General features: G+C 36.3%; 2 protein-coding genes across 5 annotated transcripts in view; both read right to left on the bottom strand.

Moving 5' to 3' along the window:
• Positions 1-2,522: 2,522 nt before the first annotated feature.
• LOC146488708 (uncharacterized) lies at positions 2,523-18,453 on the bottom strand. Of its 3 annotated transcripts, none has more exons than XM_085112974.1 (18): positions 18,326-18,453; positions 18,212-18,232; positions 16,298-16,321; positions 15,670-15,726; positions 14,931-14,984; positions 14,805-14,834; positions 14,123-14,155; positions 12,161-12,190; positions 10,982-11,011; positions 10,556-10,585; positions 9,910-9,939; positions 9,561-9,590; positions 9,021-9,434; positions 7,983-8,183; positions 5,597-5,809; positions 4,905-5,068; positions 4,105-4,264; positions 2,523-2,614 (listed from the first exon to the last, which is right to left on the bottom strand). In XM_085112974.1, the coding sequence occupies exons 1-18, from the start codon at positions 18,387-18,389 to the stop codon at positions 2,610-2,612; spliced, it is 1,590 nt and encodes a 529-aa protein (XP_084969100.1). In that variant the 5' UTR covers positions 18,390-18,453; the 3' UTR covers positions 2,523-2,609. The 3 variants fall into 3 exon arrangements, with proteins under 3 accessions (XP_084969100.1, XP_084969106.1, XP_084969116.1); XM_085112980.1 differs by having other exon boundaries at positions 14,931-14,981; XM_085112990.1 differs by lacking the exon at positions 9,561-9,590.
• A 7,900-nt stretch (positions 18,454-26,353) lies between these two features.
• The window catches only part of LOC146488705 (uncharacterized), a 122,817-nt gene continuing 121,229 nt past the window's right edge, over positions 26,354-27,941 (bottom strand). For both annotated transcript variants that reach the window (XM_085112864.1, XM_085112919.1), the window contains 2 exons: positions 27,127-27,448; positions 26,354-26,444 (listed from right to left, as the gene is read on the bottom strand). In XM_085112864.1, the coding sequence (XP_084968990.1) occupies positions 27,168-27,448 (281 nt within the window). In that variant the 3' untranslated portion in view covers positions 26,354-26,444; positions 27,127-27,167. The remainder of the gene's footprint in view (positions 26,445-27,126; positions 27,449-27,941) is intronic.

Here is a 27,941-nt window from a genome sequence, read left to right as displayed (position 1 = left end):
AAATAAACAAAATGATCTACCTGTTTAAAGCTGTTTTGGCCTATCTTGTCAAAACACCACCAAAAGGAGCTCAAGCAATCAGCAATTTCAATTTGTTGATGGATAATTAGTTAACAAAACCCATGGATCTGCTGTTTGTGAGTCTTTTCGTAATCAAAACTTGAAATGCAGATTACGTTTTGTCGAAAAAAAAAAAATAGAATAGAAACGTCTCAAAAGCATTCAAAATCATTCAGGATAATGGATAATTCTTGTTCCAGGGATTTTTACGCCGAACGAAGTCTGGGGGCCGCAATATGAGCCCACAGGCGTTAAGCACGTTCTAGCGATATTTTACTACACATTAATTTGCGTGTGTTTATAATTTTTTTTCATTTAAAATTTTGCAGTAGTATCAACAGCATCTGTAAATACTTTGAAATTCTAGGAATAGAATCAACAGTTTCTATCCATATCCAAATATTCTAGGAATGGGTTAAATAGTTTCCTTCCAAATTTTAAAATTCTGGTTATGTGTTCAACAGTTTCTTCCCGTATTAAAAATAAAAATTAAATTTCTCCATTCGTATTTCATATTTGTTACCTCCTTTCCAAGAAAAGTTGATGAGAGTTTTTTTCGAAATCTATTTTTTAGGTAAAAATTGAAAATGAGGTCCTTAGGGATAGTCACTCTTAAAAACCGATCATATCGCTCGTCTGTCAGGGTGATCACCTGATTATATACGTTTGGGGTTTGAAATACAACAGCAAGTCAATATTAAGTGATGTCTTTGCAAAATTAGAGCTGTATGAATCGACTATGGACTAATGCCCTGCCTTGAAAAACAAATTCTCAGAAAATTTGGCACGGTGGAAAGCCAACAAACATAACACAGAACTTATAGCGACGTTCAAATACGCTAAGGTTTTGAGTAAGGAAAATTCGCACTCTTTCAACAGTGACAGCAGGGCGGGAAGCCAGAAGAATGCTCAGTATTCCAGTGACTAAACTCAGTAATCTTTGCCTGATTGTTCGAACTCTTTTTTTTTTGTCCCTCTTAAGCTTCAGTGGTGAAATCTAAGGGAGGATTAAAACCATGGTCTTAAATGGATAATCACAAGAATTACCAAAACGAATCAAACTAAACCAGGTAAAATCCCACAAAGGGCCTAAGAACCACAGCCAGATGTCAAATAAACAGGTTAAAACCGCCGAGCTGATATTCCAGAAGTGTTTTTGAGATTGAAATACAAAACGTGTCACAGCACGAGGTCAAGTTCATCTTAAAGATGCTTTCCTTGCTATTTTTAAAATTGCACGTCCATCTTTGAAGGATAATTTTTTTATTCTCAGTCAACTTTTTATTCTAAATTGAACCTCATCTATCCTAGACATACTCGTGAAAGCAAAAGAGGTCGTACTTGTCTTACTTCGACTATTAAATTTGTGATCAACCCAGTTAGAAGGACGTTCGTGAGCGAAGTAGCGTAGCACCTTAAAAAAAAACCCTTTGCATTCATATCTTAGGAAATCGATCCTGTGTGAATTTAGACTATTTTAACTTCTTGGTATTATTTAGATCTATTATATTCACATTCTTTTGATTTGATGATCCTTATATTTTAAAAAATATTCACATAATTTACCCGTCATTTTCATATACTTATTTGAGGACGACAGAGTTTTCAGTTTTTATTGCATTGTCATGTGTCACACCGTTAAATAAAGTTGTTTACTTACTTAGTTACTTACTCTTCTTGAAAACCAACCGCGAAACCGAAAATTTCTCAACCAAAGACTAGCTTCTCTGGTATCCAGGGCAACATTTAAACTTCATATTTTTAGATTAAAGAATAAAGGTTGAACAGCATCTACACATTTTCCAATTAAAGCAATATATTTAACAATCTTTGACGAAGTTCTCCAATCATCCAATTAATAATTTTGACAACTTTTATCCAAAGATTTAAGTTCAACTGTTTGTTCACAAAGTTCAATTTTTAGCAATACAGTCAACCGTTTCACAAATTTTGACTAAGTTCTCCAATTATCCAATTAATAATTTTGACAACTTTTATCCAAAGATTTAAATTCAACTGTTTGTCCACAAAGTTCAATTTTTAGCAATACAGTCAACCGTTTCACCACATTTTGAATAGGATCATCAGCAGTTTCGTTCTATGCTTTCAAATTCTAGCAACGAATTTAACATTTTACCTGATATTTCAATTTTTAGGGATAGATTCGACGGTTTCACTTCTTAGCTGTCCTAATTAGACACCACGATATAGCTATCCCAAATTTAAACAAAACAATACAGAACTGCGTGAAAGAAAACACCATCACATGTTCTTTAGCTCAGTTAAACCCATCAGATTTTAAGATTATAGAACTTAAACTGGTATACTGAGATTTTACCTATTGATTTATTTTTCTTGGTATGTGTGAAATTATGGCGAAGTTTATGTGTTGATTTTAAGGTTTCTCCTACAGTGTACTGTAAAATAAAATAAAATAAAATAGACAAGCAAATAGACATGAATTTCATTTTCAATGCTCAGTTTATTGCTATTTTCTTTACACTTTGGTTTTAATTAGTAGTAGATTTTGACTAAGTATAAATTCATCTTCAGCCTGGGAAAAAAATAAAATGAAAGAAAGTATTATCTAAAGAACAACAACAACAACAACAACAACAACTACAACTACTACTACTACTACTACTACTACTACTACTACTACTACTACTACTACTACTACTACTACTACTACTACTACTACTACTACTACTACTACTACTACTACTACTACTACTACTACTTATAATAATTATAATAATGATTAGGATATACAAAACATTTGGTTGAGATAGTGACCTTTTTTGTAACCTAGGTAGTATTTATGGTAAAAGAGTGTTAGCGCACCCTAGAATTGAAATTGAACCTTGATATGGAATTCCAACTTGGAGAAAGCAAGGCAGCCAGTAAGGGATTGTGAGATGAATTGGGTAGAAATATGGACATTTTGCTCATGAATAAGGTTATTTTAGACATTTTGCGAGGATGCCTAGGTTTCATTTAAAAAATTTACACCTAAAAGTGTTTTTTTTTCTTTCAAGTTTAATACCAAGAAATATACTTATTTATCGGCGCATTTTCCATCCTTTACCCAAACGATCCCATAATCCCTCACTCGTACCAGTTTTCCCGTACTTTATGGAGTGGGAAGTTTAGCACCATGGCCAATCTAAGAGTCGGACTCGGGATACCGATCAGCCATCGGTTTGAGCGGACGTAAACCCGAGACTTCCAGATTTGAAATCCTGCGCGCTAATTCTACGACCACGCTGGCTCACACTTGAAAGTCTCGCTTTAAATTTTGACTTGATTTCGAAATGGTCGGCCTTATATCGAATGAACGAGCGTTGTCTACCTTAAGTATGGTAGCAACTATCACTAATAAAATAACGATTATACATATTCACTATATGTTGAAACGGTGGTTGAAAATGCAGGAAATCAGAACATTTTTTCCACGCGAAACTTTGATTTGACAATCTCCCTTAATAAGCTACGGAAGAAAAATATTTATTAATGTATACTTAGCTATAAATGAAGCAAAAAATGCTAGTTTGCTATCATGTGCAGTAGAGTTGTGCACCACAGAAGAGTGGAACAATATTAACATATTCCGTGGCTTTTCCTGTTTTAGACCTATTTAATATTCAGCAAGAGCATATTTTTTATTTTAAAATTTTAGCATTTGTGGTATAAAGGTAAAGTCAAAAGGAGAGTTGCTTTAGGGTCACTTTCGAAATTTCATTATTTCCGTTCGGTAAGATGAAAGACTAAATGCCCGCCTACAGATCCTGTTCTCTCTAAGCCTTCTCTCGAGCGATATCTCGTGCTGTGGTATTTAAAGGAATATAAATATTTACTGGGGGAGTTGTGTGTCTTTTTAAGAGATAGAGAGATCGTGACAGAGATAGTGGGAAGACAGGGGGAGAGACAGGCAGACAAACAAGGAGAGAAAGACAATCTGACTGACCGACTGACTGACTAACTGACTGACTGACTGACGGACAGACATTTAGACAGACAGATAGACAAAGAGGGGAGACATACCTGACGTTCCCATTTTCTGGTTGATCCATTGAACGTAGTTGCTCACTCGAGCGAACACTGTAAAGAAATTAGTGTCGCACCGTGGATTTCCCCAGCTCACGACACCTTGCAACACGTACCTGCCGCCTTCATTACATACAAGTGGTCCACCACTGTCCCCCTGATTTGATTTATGAAACGAAAAAGAGGAATAATTGATAACTGCAGTTTTTTCATCTAAAAAGATTATAGTCTTTGTTTGCTGATAACATCGGACACACACATGAACTTCGCAAATAGATACATATTGCTGAAATACTACATGGCAAATAACATTGGTATACCACCCGTACGCAAACAACAACAACAACAACAACAAAATCAATAGCCTACGTAGCAAGGGTTTCGCATGGGTTTTGTGTGTTTTTCATATTGTCACTGCGCGGTAACGTGAACGAAAAAAAAAAAAAACAGGAAGTTGGGTTTCATCTCTCTCCTCTCTTCTTCTCTTTACCCCTACTCTATTGTTTGCTCTTGTTTCAATTCTCGCGCAGTCAAACAAAAATCTAAAAAAAAAGGCTACAAAATCGCCAATAAAAAAATATTTTCTTTTCTTATGATCTCAATTACTATAACTTTCCTGGTTCTTTCCACACTATGTCTATTACTATAACTTTACCGGTAGTTATTCCGTGCAGTGCAGTCAAATAACCTTACGCACACCTATTGGGTTATTTGATAAGTACAAAGTGCATTTGGGGACGCCCGGAAATTCGCTGTGTAGATTTGAATTGAACTCAATTGTTTTTATTGACATGTACCTGGCATCCACCTTTGTTCTGACCACCAGCACACACCATTAACTGTTCAATAACGGGTTGAATGTTACCATTGGTTCGACTGCAGGTATTGTGATCAGCAATAGGCAACATGGCTTGTTGGAGAATGTCAGAAGCAGGTCCTCCAGTGACAGTTCGTCCCCAACCTGCATGAAGCATGCAAGCCGTTTTACACTATACACTTAAAATTGACTTCTGTTATCTTATTCGAACAACACACCCCTACGTGAAAACCTGGATAAAATTTGTTAGACCCTAACTTTACAGTGTATACGTATAGGGTCTAATGAAGCTACTAGAGCTATGGAAAGCTCCAGTTCTGCTAAACCGAAGGATTTCTTTTTACCATGTTTCTGTTCATTTATGACCCAGAGAACGTATCAAAATGTAGTAAGGCATCCGTGACGCACTCGCCTACGACTTTTGTTCCATTGTTATGCTATTAGCACATTTTGACGTTATTTACATCCGCTAACTGGCCAGTGATACGCCAATTCGAATCAGACTGTTAAATGTGCTGCATATGAATAGAACGTACAGATTCGTGCCGAAAGATACCAAGTAAAAAGGGGATCAGGACGATTATGACTTAGGTCTTGGTAAGTTACAAAAAAAAAGTGTTCATGAAAGGTTTCTTTTTTCCAGATAGTTAAGAAAGCATGGTTTTTAGTTACCTGTGATGTAGCATTGTTTTCCCGTTTGCACCTTGCTTCCTTGTCGTGGCAAACACACGATATTCACCTTGTTACTTGAGGTAATGGACCCGTCAAGTTGCAGAAGAGCGACATCATTGCGCAGTCCTCTTTGGGCGAATTGTTCATGTATGATGAGTCGTCTCACATTGAAGGTTTTCTGAACGGTTGTTGGTGTTCTCCGGTCATGTGCACCTGTGAAATAAATCATTTGTAAGAAATTAAGTTAGGTTGTCTGATTAACTAAGTAATGTTAAAACAAAAGCAGCAGTGTTTAATTGGGATTAAAAATCACAAGGCGCAGCCGAGTGGTTTTAGACCCGATAAAACGCGTGCTTTGAACGGCTTGAAAAACATTCCTGGAAAAGCGTGTGTTAAGAGAGTGCATATTGGCATAGAAGAAAAACACATTAAACACCGCATACTTACAGGCGAATCCTTGTTTACACTTTTTGTCTCATTAACATATGCTTATCACTCTCTGATGACGCTACTGAATAAGATAATAATTCTGAATATTGAAAGGGCATAATAGTTTCGTTTTTCTCAGAAAATTTGAGCCCAATACATGGATTGGTTTCGGAGAAATAATTTTTACAGAGAATGTATGGCTCATTAACTTTTTTTGCCACACGGCAATTTTGCAGTTTTTGGTGGCTGATGATTCCTTCAATATTGCTTGCAAGGAGCTGAAAATTGCACAAATTGCTTAACTTGATCAGCTCTTCCAACTTTTGCATTTAGTTCATACACACAGCCACGGATTCTTTGAGTTAAGTCGTATGCTTATAAGGAAAAATGTAAACAAGGACGTCAGTAAGGGTTCGCCTATAAGGAGGTTCTATCGGGTTTTAATACCACTGTACGTGATGTTTTATCGATCATTTGATAGGTCAATGGGCTTATGAATCATTAATATATCTTTGAAGGAATTGTTTATGAGAGTAGATACTATGAAGCAGTCGGCCTGGCGTTGTTTATGAAAAAAAGAACATCTAACAAAGCGATGAAGACGGAGTAAACTTATTTTGGCTGCTATAAATAAGCCATTAGCTTTGATTCAACAAGATACAGGAAAAAGCTTACGGATAGGAAGCATTTTAGCATGATTTCCCAGGCAAGTTTAGAGAGAATTTGTTGCTGAAAAGTTATGAGTTACTACAAATGAAGAGCTTTCTCCAACGCTAATTGTTTTCCTAGGTTAAGAACACTGCACCGGTATCACTGGGGTCATGTTTTCGGGTCCCGTTTTGGATTGAGTATTTTTTGCTACAAAAAAAAAAAAGAAATAGAAAAAAATTGTGGTACCTGCTATAACTGTGTTCATAACTGGAAAGGCCGTTCATCCGATTTAATCATTTATCTCCTGGTACCATATTTGACCATTTATTCATCCTCAGGGTTGGATTAAGAACCAACAAAATGTCTGCCCGCACTTGGCTGGATAGCTCAGTAAACACTGTGCGCAACAGGTATCGGAGCGGGGCCAGTTTTTGGGAACTGCTTTAGTTGCGTTTATAACTAAAGGTATCCGTTATTAATCGGTCTTTTATCTCTAGTGAAATGAGCTTTTATATTACATGTAACGTCATCAACCTTATTTACAGGATCTATCTGCGGCGACTTTGAGCCGGTTAACAATCGTTTTGTTATTTTAGTAAACGCCATCAAACTTAGCTAAATTTAATATGGCAGTTCCTTTTTCATGAATTCGGTGTTAACTTTGGCAACCAATTTCTTACAAGCAAGATTTATAGAAAAGGGAACATTCCTGTTTTTGATGAAAACATTTTGTCTTTTTGACAACAACCTGTGCACCCTGCAACGACTTTGGATATTCATAACATTTCAATTTAGATTTAAAAGCAAAGCAAACTTTCCCTGGCAGGGGTATGATGTAACAATTGATTGGTCACTTGACTTGACGTCTCCAGAGCAGCTCAATTTTGGTAGAACTTATTGTTTTTTTTTTTCCGTTACCTCGTTATAAGAGACTTTATTCTTGTAACTTTTTAGAACATTTTGGTTATTATTTGTTGATTTTGCGCTTTTGTAAATCTAGATTCAGACTACTTGTTTGTTCCATACATTAAAAAAAGAAACAGAGATTAAGGGTAGGAGGCGTGTCTCTGTTTGTTGCGATTGTAGCGAAAAAAAAAATCTTTCAGTCTGCCTTGTTTGCAGCTTTGAACGAGTGAAGGCCGGATGTCAGGGGCGAGCTATATTGAAAATAAAACATTAGTAAAAAAAAAAAGTATATCTAGAAGCGACGCATCTCTGTAGGGATGACCACTTAATGAGTAGTTAGTCTTGTTTTGCACGCCTTATGAAAATTTTATGCAGAGTTATAAGGAGGGTTATTACTTACCCACAACAACTGTGTAAATACTTTCTCTGGGGTCACGAGAAACACAGTGAGCCGCAGTGAGGACCCAGTTATTGGCTATCAGTGATCCTCCACAGCCGAACCTACCACTGCGATAGAGAGCAATCTGCCAAGGCCAATCATGAGGAGATGCATTTTCGCCATTCACAACCAGATGGTGCATAAATGGTTTCCTTCCACAGCCTAAGAAGTTAAACAGAAAGGCAAAACACAAGCAATCAAGAGTGATAGAAGACCAAACTTCAAAAGGCATGCCAACAACACTTTATTACCTTAACTTAAGAAGAGCATTTGAAAAAAAATATCACTTAAATAAATAAATAAGGTACAGACTTCCTGAAATAACTAATAGATTTAAAGAACTAGAAATGCATATTTACATAGAAGTACTTTAAATTACAAGGTCGGAAACACACATTACATGTGCACAACACAACACGCAAGACACAAATGTATCTACGTAACAAAATAAATAAAAGAAAAAATCAAATGTAGTCAACTAATGAGTCATAAATGAACAATAGAATAGAATAACAGAATTGTAAAACAGTGGATAATGTAGAATGGAGTGTCTGAAGAAGATATATAAGGCTACAGAGAAATATTTAAGTAAGTTTAATCAATCAATCAATCAATCAATCAATCAATCAATCAATCAATCAATCAATCAGTCAATCAATCAATCGGAGGCGGCGTGGCCCAGTGGTAAGGACACCGGGCTTGAAATCCGGATGTCCCGGGTTCAAATCCCGCCTCGGCCACGCTTGTAAATAGCCAGTTGGTTTGCCTCCTGCCAGTTGGGATTTTTATCATGTCATGTTTGATTTGATTATTATTTGTTTCAAGTTATTTCTGAGTAGAATGCCTGTTGGGTAGCTAAGTGCATTTCCACTATAAACAAAGCATTATTTTTTATTTATTTTAATCAATCAATCGATAGATCAACCCGACAAAATAACAAAAACAAAAAACAAAAACAAACAACGATCAATCAATTATTCAATTAATTAATTAATCGACCTCTACGTCCACGCCCACGTCCGCGTCCGCGTCCCCGTCCTCGTCCTCGTCCACGTCCCCGTCCCCGTCCTCGTCCTCGTCCTCGTCCGCGTCCGCGTCCGCGTCCTCGTCCTCTTCCTCGTCCGCGTCCGCGTCCGCGTCCTCGTCCGCGTCCTCGTCCTCGTCCTCGCCCTCGTCCCCGTCCTCGTCCGCGTCCTCGTCCACGTCCAGGTCCCCGTCCCCTTCCCCTTCCACGTCCACGTCCACGTCCACGCACACCTCCACGTCCACGTCCACGTCCACGTCCACGCACACCTCCACGCCCCCTTCCCCTTCCTCGTCTAGGCACACGTCTACGTCCACGTCCACGTCCTCGCCCGCGTCTTGTTGGTCTGCGACCTCTAGATCTTCGTATTGCCCGCCGCTGCGGATCTTCTACAATATAATGACAGAATACACATCATTGAATTTCTGCAGTAAGTACGATTTCCCTAAAATAATTGCCGTAAAATCTCCACACAACGACAGTAACGTATCAAAGAAAGTTGAACGATTCTTTACCCATTTCGCTCAGCTCGTCATTTGCGATATCTAGAAAAATAATTACAAGATATTGTAAGGCGTTGGTTTTCGTAAGCAGTTTTACAGAATAAGAGGTTTGGGTGACAGTTATAAAAAAATGTGAGAAAAAAATATTTGACAATCTCTTTATATCATTCGTATAGATGGCTATTAAGATACTGTGGAGGATGAGAGTTTGTCATAGTCATTCCGTGAGACACGCCATTCAATTTCCCATAAACGCCACTGTTATGCCTGCATTGCTTTCTTTTGTGCGTTAATGTGGTGCAAAGAATAAGAACATTTTAATTTCACATATTCTATCCTCAGCTGATAAAGGTTCACTTACCAATTTCATTTGACTCATCATCGGTATCATCTTAAAAAATATTAAATAAAAAAAGAAGTTATTTCTGTAACTATGCCCAGTTCGACAACTGTCATAATGGTTTAAAATGGCTTAGATATTACTTATACGTGAAATTGTAAATAGAGTCAACTCCCTCCTTGCGGACAACTCGCTACCAATAATAATACGAACAGCACCTAATTAAATCCCTGGCAAAAATAAATTACGCTTGACTAAAATAAATTCCCGTTAAGTACGGACTCCCGCTATTAAGGACAGTAACTTGCAGTCTGGTTCTCGAGACTGTCCCCTATAAAAGAACAGACTGTATCTTTTAGTTTAATTGCATTTAGGGGGTCTAATATCGCTATGGCAATTTTCTGGGTGCCGGGTAAAAAAACAATAAAGTTAGACTGTATGCCATCCTTTTATTGCTAACTTGCTATTTTGTTAACGCAATAATTTAGGTAAATTTTCATTTTATTGGTTTTCTTATGTGGCCTTATTTGAAACGTTTTCTAAACAGATATCACGTATAGGGCTGGTCGCTGAGGACCGAGGACATCGATTGCTAAGTTTTCTTTATAAAAGGATAAAAGTTACCATTGGCGAATAGCGTAAAAAAATTACGCCAGAGACAACTCACCTACTTCTCCCTCGACATCGCTGAGGTCATCTGGGAAAGACAAACAAAGTACACTAATTTCAACTGATTTGGACACTCATTACGACAAAACAAAAAAGAAAGCAGTGTGTTTCTTTCTTTCTTTCTTTCTTTTTTATCCGTAAGGCGACAATGAGTCGGCCTCGAAAGTGACCCGATTAATTTATCTGCGTTTCTGTTTATCATACTTTAAACATTTGATTGAATGGCATATCAAACTGGCTGATCGATACCATTAAGAATAGGTCATAACGATATTCCTTTTGACATTTTGGCTCATTAGTTTTCTCACAATTACTCTCCTTCCAATTTACCTTGACTAAACATTTGTATTTCTTAGTACTAAATGCATGTGGGAATCATATCATTTCACTCTATTCTAACCGCAAAATATAAAGGGTCACCTACCCATTTCGTTTGACTCGTCATTAGGATCCTCTGTGAATATTAAAATAATTGAAAATAGGTCATGAACATATCTTTTTTACATTTTGACTAATTATTACTATTTTTATTTATTTTTTTTTTACATTTTCTCCCCTGCCGATTAATTTGATTAAAAATGTGTAGTTTTTGAAATCAAATACATGTGAGAGTACACTAAAATGTGCAAACCCACAAGAGGGCGATCAGGACGATATAAGATCGTAGGCGACTATCTGCCCTAAATGCAACGTGGCTCATAGTTTGATGCGGCTGCCGTCGTGTCGTTTCCAGTCTTTTTGGATAATTAATGTACGTGTTTCCTATGTTTTTTTTCCTATTTTAAATCTAAGGGGACATCTGTAATTGACTCTTGCTGCAGTGGCTCCCTTGGGTGAGTGTCTTCTGTGTATCTATTTCAAGGCGAAGCTCAATAGATAAATAAATAACAATAACATCAACAACAACAGCAACAAAATTACTTGTGAGTGTTTTAAATATTTCCGCATTTTACTTTACTTCGAGTAGTGTTTCCAACTTTTTTTCAAAACTTTTTTTTTTCTTTTAAAGTAACCTTCACACATAGAGCCAAGCGCTGTATGCACCTTTCCATTAAGGTATTCCTTTGCTTACGCTTGTTCATGAAGAGAGCTTATGGTTAGCCTCGTCTTAACGAATTATTTGCTTAAAACATGGCTTATTTTTGTCACTTCGTTCCTCATTTCATTGTTTTTGCATTCACAAAACAAGCTACATCCAACATGCATTGGAACAGAAAATTGGCACTTACAACATTGGATGGGCTTGTGGGGAGTTTAGAAGAAATCTGACACTCCTTGTAGGCAGACCGACGACCCCAATGAAATGTTTTCCTGGTATATATGTTATACTGTGATGGAAAGAAAAATTTGCGTCCTCTCGTCCTTGCACGGACATTGATCCAAATATCGCCTACAAATCCTTATAACATGTCGAATTGTATTCCGTATTCCGTAATTATCCAATTTGAAACCAGTTACGTAATTATAACTCTCAATTTCGCTCACCCTAAGAGTTCAACTCCCATCTCAAGTTCATCTAATTCCATTTCTCTGGTTTTCATTTTCACTTTTATATTCCCTTTATTTTACTATTTCTAATCTAATTACATGACGTTTAACGTACCCACTTCGTTTGACTCATCATCAGGATCACCTGCGAATATGAAATAAGAATAGGTCATAAATATGACTTTTAACCATTTCGCCCCGGGCCATTTTTTCACCCCTGGCCGGACCAAAATTGGGTATTTTTCTTTTAATAATATTTATACATAATATTTATTTATACATAATATTTATGTATCCTTTCCCAGTTATAATTATATCAGTACCACTTAGTGATTATTTCTAAGTCAATTTTTTGGTTAACAGTCGAGCTTTGTTTGCAAAGAGTGCTGCAAAAAAAAAAAAAAAAATGAATGTGAACCAGCTAACTATTGAGATAAATTTTGGCGACCCGAGATGGCGGATTTATTGATAACATTCGTCAAACTAATTAATTTTCGAAGTTTTTTTTTTTTAATTATTACGCCCTAGCAAAGGTAAGGGCACGAGAAAAAGGAAGGCCCACACTAAATTACACTAAATTTGAAACAGGCGGAGGAAAAGAGGAGGAGGGTCGAAACTTGCAGAGCGTGTCAGGTCTGGGGACAAATAGGACGAACACGACGAACATGCCCACGCTTTATAGCCTTAAATGAAGTCGAGACCAACTAATTTCCCGACCAAATTCATGACTCTTGCCCAAATAATTATCTATTGTTATGAAAGTCACCAGGTAGTCTTGTGATCATTGCTCAATCCTTTTGTGCATTGCTTGGACCCTACTCGCTGCCTTTTCTCATCCTCGCTGATTGACAATACCAGAATAACTTCAGTGTTCACGGTTAAGTCGAATGAGTTGGTAGGAGTCATCAAAATTTTTTTTTTATTTGGAAGTAAATAAATGATTTTAATGTTTTACACAGTTCTTAGCCATAGAAATGAAATGCATAAATCCCTGTCACTGCTACAAGGACGTCAGTAATCAGTACATCCTTGTATGAACTCAACTGCACATAGTAAAATCGATCAAACCGCGTACAAATAAACTTTTGTGGGCCTGGTAAAGACTCGAACATATGGTGACTAATATATGGCCAAAAACCCTGCAAGATATTGTTTTTCTTGTCAAGTGCAAATTATCCGCCATCTTGGATTTTCCACGTGTGTTTCTGGGGTGAATTGTATGATTACTTCGTCCTCTTTTCGTTTGAAACTTGCAAACAGTAAGTAGAAATACAGTTAATGAGGGTAAGAGAGAGATTGTGGAACGATTCTGGAGATGAGGAAGACATTTCTGACGTTGAATGCGACGACGAAAATGATAAAGATTATCGCGGCGGGTCTGAAAGCTCAAAGTACGATGTTTTAAGTATGTTACTATCCTTGTTTTAAAATCTACCACAAACAGTAAGTACCATTAGTAACTGATATTTTACAGCTGTAAAAAAATAATAGAGAACCAAAAAGCAACAACAACGAGAACAACTGATATCTTAACTGATTTTGATTGGTGTCATTATTGTATTCTTAACTTGTGACTTGTGTTTTAAAAATGTTCGCCTTATATATTTCAGTCTATTGGTACCATTTATAACATTTTTTTTACGGTAAGGTACACATATAAGGCCCAGCGTTTTAGAAACCTCTGAAGCTTTCCATTTGCTGGAACTGGCTGGTTTGCCGGCCAGACTGTAAATCGAATGCCTCATTTTGAAGGGATGGTTCTGCAAAATCTTGAAAAATAGGCAACACGAAAATGGCACGCGCTACTTTGTAGAAATTCAAAGGAATAGAATATAAAACATACTTAAAATTGGAAAATTAAATTGACAAATTCACTGGTCTGGCTTTTCAGTTGTGCCGAGAAATGGAAAGTGCATTAAGTATCTGTTTGCTTAAACGCTTGTTAAAGATGAATGTTTATAGTTACCATAGCCTTAATATATTATCAGAGTAATAATAATAATAATAATAATAATAATAATAATAATAATAATAATAATTTGCGTGACACAAGTCAACTGAAAAGGGTATAGCTTACCTGCTTCGTCTGCGACGTCTTCGAGATCATCATCTAAAGAAGACGAGAAGCAAATAATTTAAACAGGTTCTGACTGTTTTGTTCAACAAGGGGTTAATAAGGGTTATTATGACAAGAGTATGTCAAGAGGTCACTTAAATACTTTGGTACTTTTTTGTTTATTGTATCATGCAACAATAAACTTAGGCGTTTCTCGGTCTCAGAGGAAGCTCTTCCGAATTAAGTTGCCTGATAATGTCTGATAAACGTACATCGTACCCTTAAAGTAATTACTAGTGCTTCCCATTCTGCAGTTTTTGGAGTCTTGTGTTGGGCCAGATTGCCCCACACAAAATCGGAGTAGTCGATTAAAGAGGCTGAGTTAGAATATATAGGAAATCTGTATATACAAAATCAAGGGCCTGTTCTAGAACACTCATTACTCTAATTCATTTTCTAATAGGGCTTTAATGATGGGACAACACCTTGCTACAACTTGTGGGTAAACATTTGTTTCAAGTTACTACCTCGCATGACGTGTATTACTACCTCCGCACTGAGCAACATAAATTATGTTGCAAGCGGCGGAAGCCAAGACAGCGCTCTGTGCCAAGTACATTTACCGGCATAAATTACGGTACAGTAAAAGATTTGTCCAGCAACAATTAGTTGCAAGAAAATTGTGTCGTAGATTTATAATTACCTTCAATGTCAATGACATTCTCACTCTTCTCTGAAAAAGAAAAAGGAAATGAAGTCGATATAAATATTTTTCTCAGAGGACCTGCGCTATCGAATTGGCTATGATACATGCTTCTCCTGATCTTACCATTTTTTATTGAATCTTCCAAAACATTTTCCAATTTTTCACCGGTTCCATCTGCTGATTAAAAAGATTAAATGCAACCTTAATACAAACGCCATTTTTGGTTAATTCGATTTTAATTCCGACGTTAGGTCTTAAGTACTCGGATGTTAGGAAAAAGTCTTCTTTAACATAACAAATCAATGATGTTTTATGTAATATATCAAACACGAGGAGGCGTGTTTCATCAGATATTCAAAATGATGAAACACACTTTCAAGTGTTTGATATGGCTTCTCAAATGATCAATAATTCTTGCGGAAATTCAAGGCTGAAGTTGGCAAAATTTGATGCTAACTAGGAACACATATCCAAACCCAGGTGTCACAGCAGTGATTTTCTTTGTTTTCTCTAGATGAATTATTAATGAGTTTGAGAAGTGAATACTGTTTTTTTTTTTCAGTTGTTAGGGGAAGGCCCAACCAGTTTGTGGAACGAAATGAGATTACGATTATTTGTTTATTTATTTATTTTCAATTTTTTTTTGTTTCGCGCTAACGAAATGTTGGAGAACTCCTTCTTTTGTTACAAGAGGTTTAAATTTGACATCTTTCTTCCTTTATCAATCTTAACTTGCTTTACCTACTTTAACATTTAACGAGATTAAACATAGTTAAGAGATACCTATGTCTCATGTGTCATAGTTCTAAGCGTTCAAAGCTGGCACACCAAATGCTAAAAAAAATGTCTTTTTGTATCTTACCATTTTCTGCTAGATCAAGATGAACGGGTGCAACTTCGTTCCCTTCAATTGCATCCTCTGAAAAAAAGTAGAATGTGAATAAAATAGAATGTTCGCTGTCGTATAATTCTTTTGCTTTGTTTTCTATTTCTTTTTCCACGCACTGTCACTTGAAAGCTGTAGGTATTATGTCACGTCCCAACTAACTCGTGCATGCAATAACATCTATAATGGATCTTTTACCGGTGCCTTGCAAGTACCTTCCGCGCTTATCAGCCTTTGGCAATAATTGGGATGATATTTTTTTTGCAAAAACTCTAGCCATATAAAGGAGCAAATAATTATGTACTCACGGCTTTCTAAGAAAACAAACAAAAAAGTGTCTTTTTGCTTGCCTCATGGCAGTTAAATTGACTATTAATTGCATTTACTAAGAAACACTGGGGAAATATAAAACGTCATGGCGCTCTTTTCAGTAAGTTTGATGGTCAATACCAGTTCATGTCATCTCCAAATTCTCTCGGCCTTCAACGGTAAATTGCAGCAGATGTTTAAATAGCACATGCATTCTTATTGCTACATATAAAATGATTAAAGCCAATTCCACATTTCAAAGACAGCGCACAGTTGTAGAATAATAGAGTCATACCAAATCTTTCCAAATCTTGAGCCTCTGAAATATGAACACAAGCGGAAAACAGTTAAGCAAATGCATATTTTGGATTAATCATAGATGTTAGTAATACTGCTCAGTCGGTTTAGTCTAGTTTAGTTTATCTTTAAAAAATGAAATGAGACTTAACAAATGAATTAAAGGAACAAGAAAGGAAAAATAACCTCAGCATTAAATCTGTTCAGGTTAATGCCATTTTGAGTTAAATCCATTATTTTTGGACGTCCATGGAATAAAGAGGTAATTTGCATTGAATCTCGTTCACTTCATAACATTTTTTGTTTCATAATAAAAGACCTTTTTTGCTCTATATGGTAATTGACCAATACAAGCCACGTACGTTATATTATATTACATCTCTCACACTTCGACCACTGTTTACTTTTACTCTCGTCAGCGCCATCCCAGAAGAATGGCGCAAACAGTTAAAGGTAAATGAAAAGCTGGACTTTTCAAATGAACATCACATAAACTTGAATAGTTTTTCATTACATCTTGTAAATGAAAAGGTTGATACAGAAAAAAAAATGCGATCTAAATTATTGTATGAAACATTTTCTTCTAACATCTCTTCGAAACAAACAGCTACGAACAAAAAAAAAAAAAAAATAGAACGCAGCATTTAAGACGAAGACCTTTCCTTTAAAGTAAGAAATATATGTATGTACATATTTTCAAAAAAAGGTTTAAACGACTCCCCGTTATGTTACTTCTGTAACGAAGAATTAGAGGCATAAGAGCACTTCTTTTACCACTGTGGAAAGGTTAACAACTTTGTGGAACGAGCTAAACATCTAATTTCGATATTGAAGAATCCTATATTTTTTTTCTTTTTTACACGGATAAAACTTGTGACAATTTTCTAGTCAATTGCATTATTCTCGAGGGTAAAAACCTTTTTGTTCAAAGTTAAGTAAAACTTCGTCTCTACTATCCTTTTATTAGCAAAATGGAAAAAAATCATAATCAGACGTTCTATTGCGAAAAAAGAAATAATAAACTCCATTTTTTGCGCACTACTCGACAGAGCGACCTCTTAGAATTGCGCGCTATAAGGACTGAAGTAGCTAAGAGATCCTTTTATTATCATTGCTGTTATACTTTTAATAAGTTTAACCGTAATCAGTTCTTCAAAATAGTCTAAATATTGCGATATTTGCAGGATAGTTATTTTTATTCTTCTTCTAGTTTAGGATACTCAGGGCTCCTGTTGATGGCAGGTCAGTTCGTTTGTGCTGTCTGACAGGACCACCCAGAGTTTAATTAAATAAAGGTATCTATCTATCATTTCGACATAAAAAAAAACAGGAGCGTTACATGCCGTTAATGGAACATAGCTGTCACTGAGATATTTAGTCTTAACTAGCGTAGTAGTGTAGCGATTAAATGTGTTTGTTTGCTTTATATTTCGTGATAAATAACATCAATAAAAAAATGATAGCATGTTTAAACAACAAAAAAACAACAACAACAACAAATGGACGTCTATTTATAAATTAGAGGAATTTTTATCATCTTGCTACAATTTTTCCTTCAACTTCCGATGCCCTTTTTAGAATTGATTGGCAAATACACATTAAAAAAATATGATGATACCGAGCTTAGACATTGAATTGCGCTACAAACACCACTTTACAACAACGAAACCGGGAGGATGAGAGTCCAGCTGTTCAATATAGCAAGTCTGAGGATTCTCTCCAGACAATGGAGTTATCCTCCTCTTTCCCAGTCTACAAAGGAACTTAGAAATGTAGGGCTCAACAAAGGACAGCGATGCTGATCGTTGAATAACAAATAAAATAATGGAATAAGAGTTTAAAAGATGTGGAACAAAGATCAATTTTCTGGACCGGTAAAAAGGGTTACTAGCAATTTTTTTTCTTAACTTACCGTCTATTAAAGATGGCAAAGCTGTATAAAAAGTATATAAAAGCGAAAGTTAGCCAATTATAGGAAAACGCACAACTTTTCGTCCTTAATACTAAACCTGATAAAACTGCATACCTTGAATAAATCCGACTGCAGCTGCTAGCAGTAAAACTGTCATAAACCCGATTCTTGTATCCATGTCTATGACAGCGCCGTTGAACTCCCACCTAGGATAACTAGCTCATGTTCCCCTTTTATACGTTTTCTTTTGGGCGCGGGTGCCAATGTAAAGCACTGAAAGCCGAGAGGTTATATTGCTTTATATTGTTCAGAAGGATTCATATTCTGACTATTTTAAGTTTATTAATATTCGTTTCCCTTGGAGCCTCTTCACTAATACAATATCAATAACAAAATGTCATTGAGGAGGAATTCCTCTAAACCTTTGAATCTAAGAATGAAATTATTACAGTCAGTTGTTCCCAACAACTCTTTCCCCATAGTGGTTTTCGATTTTCATACCATATCACTCAGGCGAAATGAAGTGACACAACTGAAGATACCCCAGAACAAGTTTGTGTAGTAAACGCACGTAAATTAGATTAGGGGCCTATATAACCTTAAAGAATGGACGTATGATCAATGCCAAGTGTTTAAAAATACTCCGGTGGATATTTTAAACGGTTAAATACACAATTAATATATCGGTATTAACGCAACTAATTATGACAAACATAGCAAATGTTTCTAAAAAAAAAGAAGAAAAGAACAATGCGCCCGGTAAATAAACACTGATAAATATATCAGCTGTTACTACCAACGTGTTTGCTATCATTGCTCACGATCAGCAAAAACAATTATATATGGAAATATTTTGTCCACTTCCTCAAACATAATTAGACCCAAATTTCACTACACTGCTAAAAAAAATATTCATATTTTATATGCGCTGAAAGCTCCTTAAAATGAAAAGAAAAAACCCAACCACAACGAACTGGAGATCAGTTTACAGCTACAACTTCCTCGCTGTTTTTTTTTATGCATGTAAAGTTTTCTCATGTCGTCAATGGCACTAGTGCTAAAAATCAAATCGCAATAAAGGATTTGGCGTTAACGTAAGATCAATCCATTTATAATATATTTATTGATTATTAAAGACCTTTCTTGAATGAAGATACAAAAAAAGAGACAGAAAGTTCAGAAGAAAAAGGTAAGCCCGTGTTCACTTCTTCATGTTCACTTCCATATACGCTTCCAGGAAACATAGCCGATACCAGCGAACGGAGCCCGCGATCAATTCTATTCGAATGGAGTAATTTTGAGAAGCATTGATTTGCCAGACGTGTGCAGGGTTTTCAAAAATTTCGCTCTTAGGAAAAACTGTTTAGAAAGTTTTTGGCAGAGCTGTTAAGAAAACGAAAAACCATTCAATCTTGATGAAAAATACATTTCAGTGCAAATTCGCAGTCAAGTACGTATGAGTTACCTTACACTTTCAAAGAAGCGCTCGAGCATTTCCAAAAAAAGTCTGCTCTTCGGATATTATGATAGAACACTTCTGTCCTACATTTCCCCGGACTGGCTAGTTATGTTCTGTGAAGAAAATTTGGTTTGCCGACGACATTTGGATAGATCACCAGAGCTTTAACTGAGCTACGAGGTCAGCTGGGAGCTGGTCGTGGGAATAAACTCATTTTATTCGCGGCAATGGGGATATTCAATTAGTATTCGGATAATATAGAATGATCACAAATCCCTCTCCGCTTTACTTTCGCAAGCTTTTCAATTTCCTCATTTTAAGACATCAAGCAATCCTTTGGAGTCCTTGAAAGATGATTTCTCTGTTTTAAACTCACTGAATTCGGCCATTTCTGTCGACGTTTTGATAAGCAGAAAATGTATCCCCGATTTTCTACCAGGTAATAATGAGTCTTATAGATCGGACCCTCTTTGTGTATTTGTCGATCAGTTGTTTGAATTACGGATTACAAGCCTCTTCATCCTATGGTCCCCTGGAGAGATAGTAGGCTGTCGGTAACCAAGGTTTTAGCGCAACTACTTGCAGATTGGTGAGTTTGGAAGCAACGTACGTATGCAACATGTTATGGAATGACAGACAGATAATCTGGGTCCTCGATCTGTTCCACCTAGACGAGTCACTAGGTTTGTTTACAGAGTTTTTTTTTCTCGCGCTAGAATTCAGACCTGAAGAAATGGCAAGGAGCTAGGGGAGAGTGATAGAAAACATTAATTAGGTCATCTGGAAAGCATTCAAAATAGTCATAATTAAAATATTCAGAAACAAAAAGGTTAAACACATGTATGATGTCTTAAAATGAGATGGAATGAACGATGGTGGTCCATGAAACAAAATTATATAGAGAATCGTGATTGTCGCTTTCCTTTTTTCATCGTGGATTCTATTATTTTAGTGTCTGTAACATTCCGAACAAAACCCACTTCATATGTTTTACTAAGTATTGTTTTCGGGCCAGTGTTTTCCAGACGAAGTCACACAAATGTAAAGCAAATATTGGACGTCAGATTCCCAAATTCCCCAAACATTTTGACAACTTGTGAAATTTAACTCGTCTGCGCTTTGGTGAGTGTATGCATGCATAATTTAAGTAGCCACATTTTTTTTTTTCGAAACACAAAATTGAAAAGATTTTTTCCAAGAGTACAAATGCAACCTTTTACGATGGCGTACAAAATTGAATTGAAGAGTTCACTTGCTCCTTTTTTGGGTTTTGCCGATTACCCAAGCTTTAAATCTCCTATGGCCAGCAGAATGCATTATGTTAGGTTGTCTGTTAGTTATATCGTGTGAGAGATAAGATAAATCAAATATTTATCAACCATTTGATATTGGTCAATTACTATCAACAGCAAAATGTCGTCAAAAGATATTTTCAACAGACTTTCTCCGACCACCGTTTCCTGTTTTTTTTGCAAAGGAACATATCCCGTGTTTAGTTGCCTTGACATCGAGATATTTTTAAAGGATGAGTAGTATCTTAAGAGTTTAATCTAATTTTGTCTATTAGGAAACGCAGGTCAGAAGTAAAAACGTTTGTGCCAACGAGTTGTGAAGTTTGTTTGTCTGATTATTTATAGCTAGAGTTTCAAAACTTACTCTCCAGGAATTGACCAATTAATTAAATTCCTCTAATAGAATCAGCGTATGATCAAATTAAAGAATATTCATATATTTTAAAAGAACCTAGAAAGTATGAAACGATTTGGTAATCATATAGTTGGAGGTATTGACTTTTAATGCTTTACAGAAAAATCCTTTTTTTTAGCTAAATGCGTCTCGGTGTTCAGCATTTTCTTCTAATTACTTTCATATAAATTTCTTTTATGATATATCTCAGAAAAACAAAATCAACAATAACAGCAAGAATGATGATGATGATGATGACCATTATACTTAAACAATATACGAAAACGATCACATTAACAAAAATAGCCAAAACTGATTCAAAGCGATGTTGAGCCATTGACGAGTATTGGCTCGTCCCTGAATTGTCTATATAATTTGCATCCTGCCGACGATATCATGAAATCATGGTAATCTTTGTCTTTCTGAAACAAAGTTAGTGCAAGATTATAGCCAAACAATCCTGAAATCGAAAGCAATGTGCTCAGCACGTTAAGAAAAATCAGAACGAATTTTAGGGCAATATCTGCTGCACAACAGTCGTCACTATTTCTGGCATGTATTTACGGAGTTCAATTCAACCCATTCGGATATTTCGGAAGTGCTTTTTGGGAGTGCAATTTTCCTTATCTGCCGATCAGTGTTGAAAAGGTAAACTGAAGTGTCAATTGTATCTTTAGTCTACTTAACGTATCGAGGGTCAATGAGAGATAAAGGCTATCCGTGTTAGTGGTAAATTTTGACGAAAAAATTCGATAATCCACACTTCGAGGAATGACAGAGAGAGAGTGATAAACAGTGTACCCTAGTTTAGCTCCCCAGAAAAGTAACGCGAAAAAATTATCAGGCAATTTTGTCTCTTTATCTTTTTTAGAGTTGCCCCTATCAGCTTCCTGTTTCTAACTATGTAACAATCAATCCCTTCTCTTGAAAAAAATCCAAGCCAAGCCAGTGTTTTGTAAATGAAGAACGAACAAATTGAATAATTCTCCTAACAGCTATTAGAAGTGAAGTTACATCCCTTTGCAAGAACGTTGCATTGATAACCAGCCATCTTGATAATATTATTTTTACCTCCTTGACATATGGTTTGAGAAGTGCGTAAAAGGTTAAATAAAACAACTGTTTATTTTCAGTTCTACTATGGTGACCTTTAAGAAGTTGTAGAGCAGTGGGAAATGCACAAACTTTAGAAGGAAAATTCCACGGAGAACAACAAGCGAACATAGATTAAACTTGACCTGACGAGCTCGCGTTCTCGTTTTCGGCATTGCCGACGAGGCACCACTTAAAACTCTTAAACTCGGCCAAATGTATTACATGATATTGTCCTTCAGAAGTCATAAATTGTTTTGATAGCTTTTTTCTCGGGGCGAACCCACCGAGTCAAGGATTGCCCCTCTCGTTTCTCGTAGTAGTAGTAGTAGTAGTAGTAGTAGTAGTAGTAGTAGTAGTAGTAGTAGTAGTAGTAGTAGTAGTTGTAGTAGTAATAATAATATTAATAATAATAAAAATAAATATAAAACTTTTATTGCGCATATACAATAGAAATATTTTCATGTGTGCATAACAGCAATAAGATCAAATTAATAAATCGGTTAAAAGCTATCATAAAAATGTATAAGGAAATCAATTAAAAGCTATCTTAAAAAATTATGTTTTGAGAGCTTGTTTAAAAGAGGTGAGGATCTGAATGTTTCTGATATCCGCTGGAAGACTGTTTCATAGTTTCGGAGCAGCCGACTGAAAGGCTCGGTCACCAAGCGTAGGTAGGCACCGCGCTTTGGCTGGTACCAACAAGAGTTCCTTGGAGGCACTTGAATGTTAGCAGCACAATTTTGAATTCAATTCGGTATTTGATGGGCAACCAGATAAGATCTACCAAAATGGGAGTGATATGACAGATGCGAGGAGTGTTAGTGACAAGTCTTGCAGCAGCATTTTGAACTCTTTGAAGTTTATTCATATGAATTGCAGGAAGGGCATATAAAACACTGTTGCAGAAGTCCAATTTACTAGTGATAAAGGCGTGGATAAGGGATATGGCAGATTGATGAGGCAAATACTTTCTGATCCTACGTAAGTTTTAGAGATAATAAAAAGACGAACTGCAGATGTTATTGATATGGCTAATCATATCAAGATTAGGGTCAAACCATGATCCCAAGTTTTTCACCTTTGTTGAAGGACATATTCGAGATTCACAAACAACAAGGTGTGAAGTAATTACTTTTTCAAGTTGCTGTCTTGTTCCAAGAATAAGAAATTCTGTTTTGTCAGGATTAAGTTTTTATCTGTCCATCAGCATCCAGTTCTGTAGATCACGAATGCAGGATTGTATAGATGACGCAGCAGCAGTTTCTTCGGTGGAATTACCAGATTTAAAGGCCAAATATTGGGTTTATTGAAGAGATGATTTCGCATTAGAATTTGAAAAAGTCTAAATTCCACTCAAAATTAAAACCAAACATCGGACTTTAAACGGATTTTACAAGATCTGGGAAAAAAACTACAGTATGGTAATTTTTTTTCTTGTTTCAAATGTTTAATATGCCTTTTATCTGCAAGGTAAATGATCTGATCATTTGGGTTGAAATTCCTTAACTTCTGCAATTTGCTTAGCAAAGCCCTTTATCCCAACAAACGCTTTCAATCGAGACAAAGTGTCTGCAAAAATTACATGCGTGTATATTGACACACTCAATAACATGGCAAGAGTTTTACTTTTTTATCGATTTATTACCTTTTTCTTTTAAAAGTAACCATTGTTTATATCAATAAAATTTTTGGGCTGGGGAAGCTTTCTTTTCTGTTTCCGGCAATTTATATTTGTTTAAAAAAGCGACGTGTATATTAAAGCTACTTGAAATTTGATATAAGCTTGTGCGTCCAATTTGAGTAATTGACGTTTTAAACAAATATCATGGAACCATTTAAGAAATAAAATCATGCTAATTTTGGTGATTAGTTTGTTCTTTCGAGATCGGTCACTGTTTTTCCTCATGATGTAAAGAATCAAATCTACGTAGTTCATATGATGTTTTAAGTCGCAGTAGTTGCGTGGAATAGGAATGTTAACTTTTAGGTAAGCAAATGTCCAAACTGGATCGTTAGCCAGTATTTGGCGAAATTAATCAGAAATGTAAAAAGTGGAGAACAAGTATATGTAGCAATATCAGCAACGTCGCCCCATTTTCGTTCCTCTAAAAAATCGACCCTATTCGGTACATAGCAAAAAAATATTAACCAATGGTCTTTTTTTTTTTTTTTTTTTTTTTTTACTAAAATACAAGCATTCTAAGGTGCTTTACAATAACTCTCCATTTATTGCGCGCTGATTGGCAATTATTTTTTGGAAAGAAAATAGTCTTGATATTTGGGTGAGACAAAAGATACTTAATTGCAGCTGGTGAAGTTTGAACGGCAAATCGGCACTGAGCGGGAGTTAGTAGCGAAACCGTCACTACAAAGTGATGTCAAGTGACGTTATTTAGTGATGGTCTTAAAAAATAGAACTGTATGTACAAAGAGACGATAAACTTCTTAACCTCCTTAGAAAATTTGACCCGCTGGAACGCTGACTAACAAGGCACAAGAACTTAGCGTGTCCAAGTGCCATAGCTTGGAATAAAGAAGCTTCGCACTTTTTCAGCTGTAACATCTTTTACACTGAACGTATTCTTGCGATGATTCTTTTATTGTATTCGATATTTAATTACTTACTTACTTTCTTGCTTGCTTCCTTGCTTTCTCGCTCGCCTGCTTGCCTGCTTGCTACCTTGCTTACTTACTTACATACCTACTAACTGGTAATAATCGTGGATTAGTAAAGTGCATCCGATCCCTAGTGAAATAATATTTCTCTTCTATATGATCATATTATTTTGATATCCTAGCAAGAGATTCAACAGTTTTTCGTCATGTGTTTAACCCTATCTACATGAACAATAGACCTGGGAGGAGGGGAGGGGGTGGATTTTGCCCCCGGCGACTTTGAAACTAAATTGCTTTTTCAATATTTTGAGTAAACGCCTTGAAAATTTAAGAATTTTAAAGAATTTATTGGTAAAAAAAATGATGTGGTCTTTTAGAGTTCTTCGATGTCACCATGACAACTAATTTTAGACAGGCATTATTTTCTTTTTAGAAAATAGAAAATCCCTTTCTTAAATGAACAATAATTACTTTCCTTCCCGTAATTTTTTGTTCTGATATTGGTTTTGGTTACTTTTCGGTCAATTTCGTCACTTTCCTGAAGAAAGGGTCGCGATTTGGCAATCATGACCTTATCAACTCGTCATATGATGAGGTCATACTTCCCGTGCGGACCTCAAAGGAGACAGCTTTGGATGCACTCTCAATACTCTGGGTCTCACTGCCATAGTTTTTATACTTGGAAAGTTATGAGAAGGGGGGGGGGGGGGGGGGTGAGGGTTAGGGGCAAAATCAGTACTCCCGAACCAGAGGAATGGGGTAATGTCCATTTTCTAGCAATACAGCCAACCGTTTTACCACACATTGTTCAATCTTAAGAACAGGATCATTAACGCTTTCCTTCCATATTTTAGCAATTATTTTAACAGTTTGTCCTAACACTTTAATTTGTAAGAAAAGGTTTTATTAAGTTTCACTTCAAGCTGTCGTCATAAGCCGCCGCGAAAAGGTCCTTCCAAAATTAAAAAAAAAATGGGTGAAAGACAGCCGCCAATCACATCCTCTCTTGCTCAGTTATACTGGTATCTCGAGATTTTTTTGTTATTTAATTTATTTTTTCTCTGTATCAGTGTAATTTTACTGAAGGTATTGTAGCGCTTTCAAGGTTTCTCCCATTACTAAATAGTGCTTGGTGCAGTTTTTATTTTGTGAAAATTTTGCTTTTCGGCATGTACAAAGTGGCAAAAGTTATATCGTGAAGAGGAGATTTATTGCTAAAAGAAATGACGCTTTTAAAGAGTTTATTTCGCCAATCACTGAGGTGTGAATACAAGAAAACAGACAAATTTCATTTTAAAAACTAGTTTATTGTTATTTTTTCCACACTTTTGTTTTACTAGTGAATTAAATCTAGGTTAAATTAAGTCCATCTTCATCCTAGAAAAAAAATAAAAACAAAAATGTATTATGTAAAGAAATAACAATAACGATGATGATGATGATGCTGCTGATGATGATGATGATGATAATGATAATATTAATTTGGATGATGATAAATACCTTTATTTATCGTTGTAGTTAGAGTCGCAACTGGGAAGAGGGAAAGTAGCTGGCTTTTACCCACTTCGGAGACTGTAAAGGAGTATATTACGAGTAAAAGAAGGTGGGATCCTTTGGGTAGGCAGATGGACATCGATCGTGCTCACGCATAAGTGCAATTTTGGGTACTTTTTCAGGGTAACGTAACTTTTGTTAGATAATTTACATCTAAAAGAGTATTTGCTAGACTGACTTAAGAAAAGGCACTTGTTCATCGGCACAATTAATTTCCATCTCCTCTCCAAACGATGCCATAATCCCTTACTCGTCTTCCAGTAGTTCAGTTCTGTAATGTGTAATTCAATAGCTTGGCAATCAAAGCGTCGAGCTCGGAGTAACGATCAGTCATCGACTTATCTGGGTCGACCTGTACCCGGGAACTCCTGTTTTGAAGTCCTACATGGTAACGGCTCAATCACCCTGCCTCACCTTTGTAAGTTTCGTTGTAAGATTTCTGACTTGATTTCTAACATGATTTCGGAATCATCGACCTTAATTAAAATGAATGTGTGTGCATTACCACCGTGACCAAGTCCACGCCCACGTCAAACACCCTCCACGTCATCGTCCTGGGCATCCTGGGCATTGTGCGCGTACTGGTCGCCAATTCCGTCGCCGTGGACACCTTGGGCATCGCCCGCGGACTGTTTTCCATCGCCGTGTACATCCTGGGCATCGTCCTGGTGCAGGATTCCATCCCGTATTCCATCTTCCTGGTCCTGGATTCCATCCCGGATTCCATCGCCCTGGCCATGGATTCCAGCGTCCTGGTCCTGGATTCCATCCTGGATTCCACCCAGGATTCCATCCCCGTATCCCTTGAATCTCGTCATGAGCGATATCTAGAAGAATAATTGAAAAAAACAAATTTGTAAGGGGTTGGCTTTTTTAACGGTTTTGAGATTTTAATAACAGTTCTAAGTTGAACGACCTTTGAAGGCCTCTCCATATCATTCTCAAAAATGACTATATTTTTTAATTCAATGCCGAGGAAGAACGTCCTCTCAGCCATTATGTGAGACACGCCATTGAATTTGCTATAAAAATAGTTATCGTCCCTGCGCTGTTTTCTTTTGTAAGTTAAAATAATGCGAAAATATCCAACACCTAAAACCCAAAGTTGATAATATACCAACTTACCATTTCCATCTTCATCGTCATTAGTAGCAAGATAATTTATAATTTAAGAAAAATGTGCACAATTGATATTGTTTATTAATCTTTGCAAAAAAGGGCCAAAGGGCGCTCACATTTGCCAGAATTGGTTGACAATGATTAGGCAGGTTTGAATTTGCTCGAGCGGGGAAAAAATCGTAAACTTATGCTAGCTAGAAC

The sequence above is a fragment of the Pavona decussata genome, unplaced genomic scaffold (assembly GCF_977016875.1).
Source record: "Pavona decussata unplaced genomic scaffold, jaPavDecu1.1 SCAFFOLD_8, whole genome shotgun sequence".
Classification (NCBI taxonomy): Eukaryota; Metazoa; Cnidaria; class Anthozoa; order Scleractinia; family Agariciidae; genus Pavona; species Pavona decussata.
The sequence above is the reverse complement of the archived record's forward strand: the minus strand, read 5'-3'. Positions and strand labels throughout refer to the sequence as shown.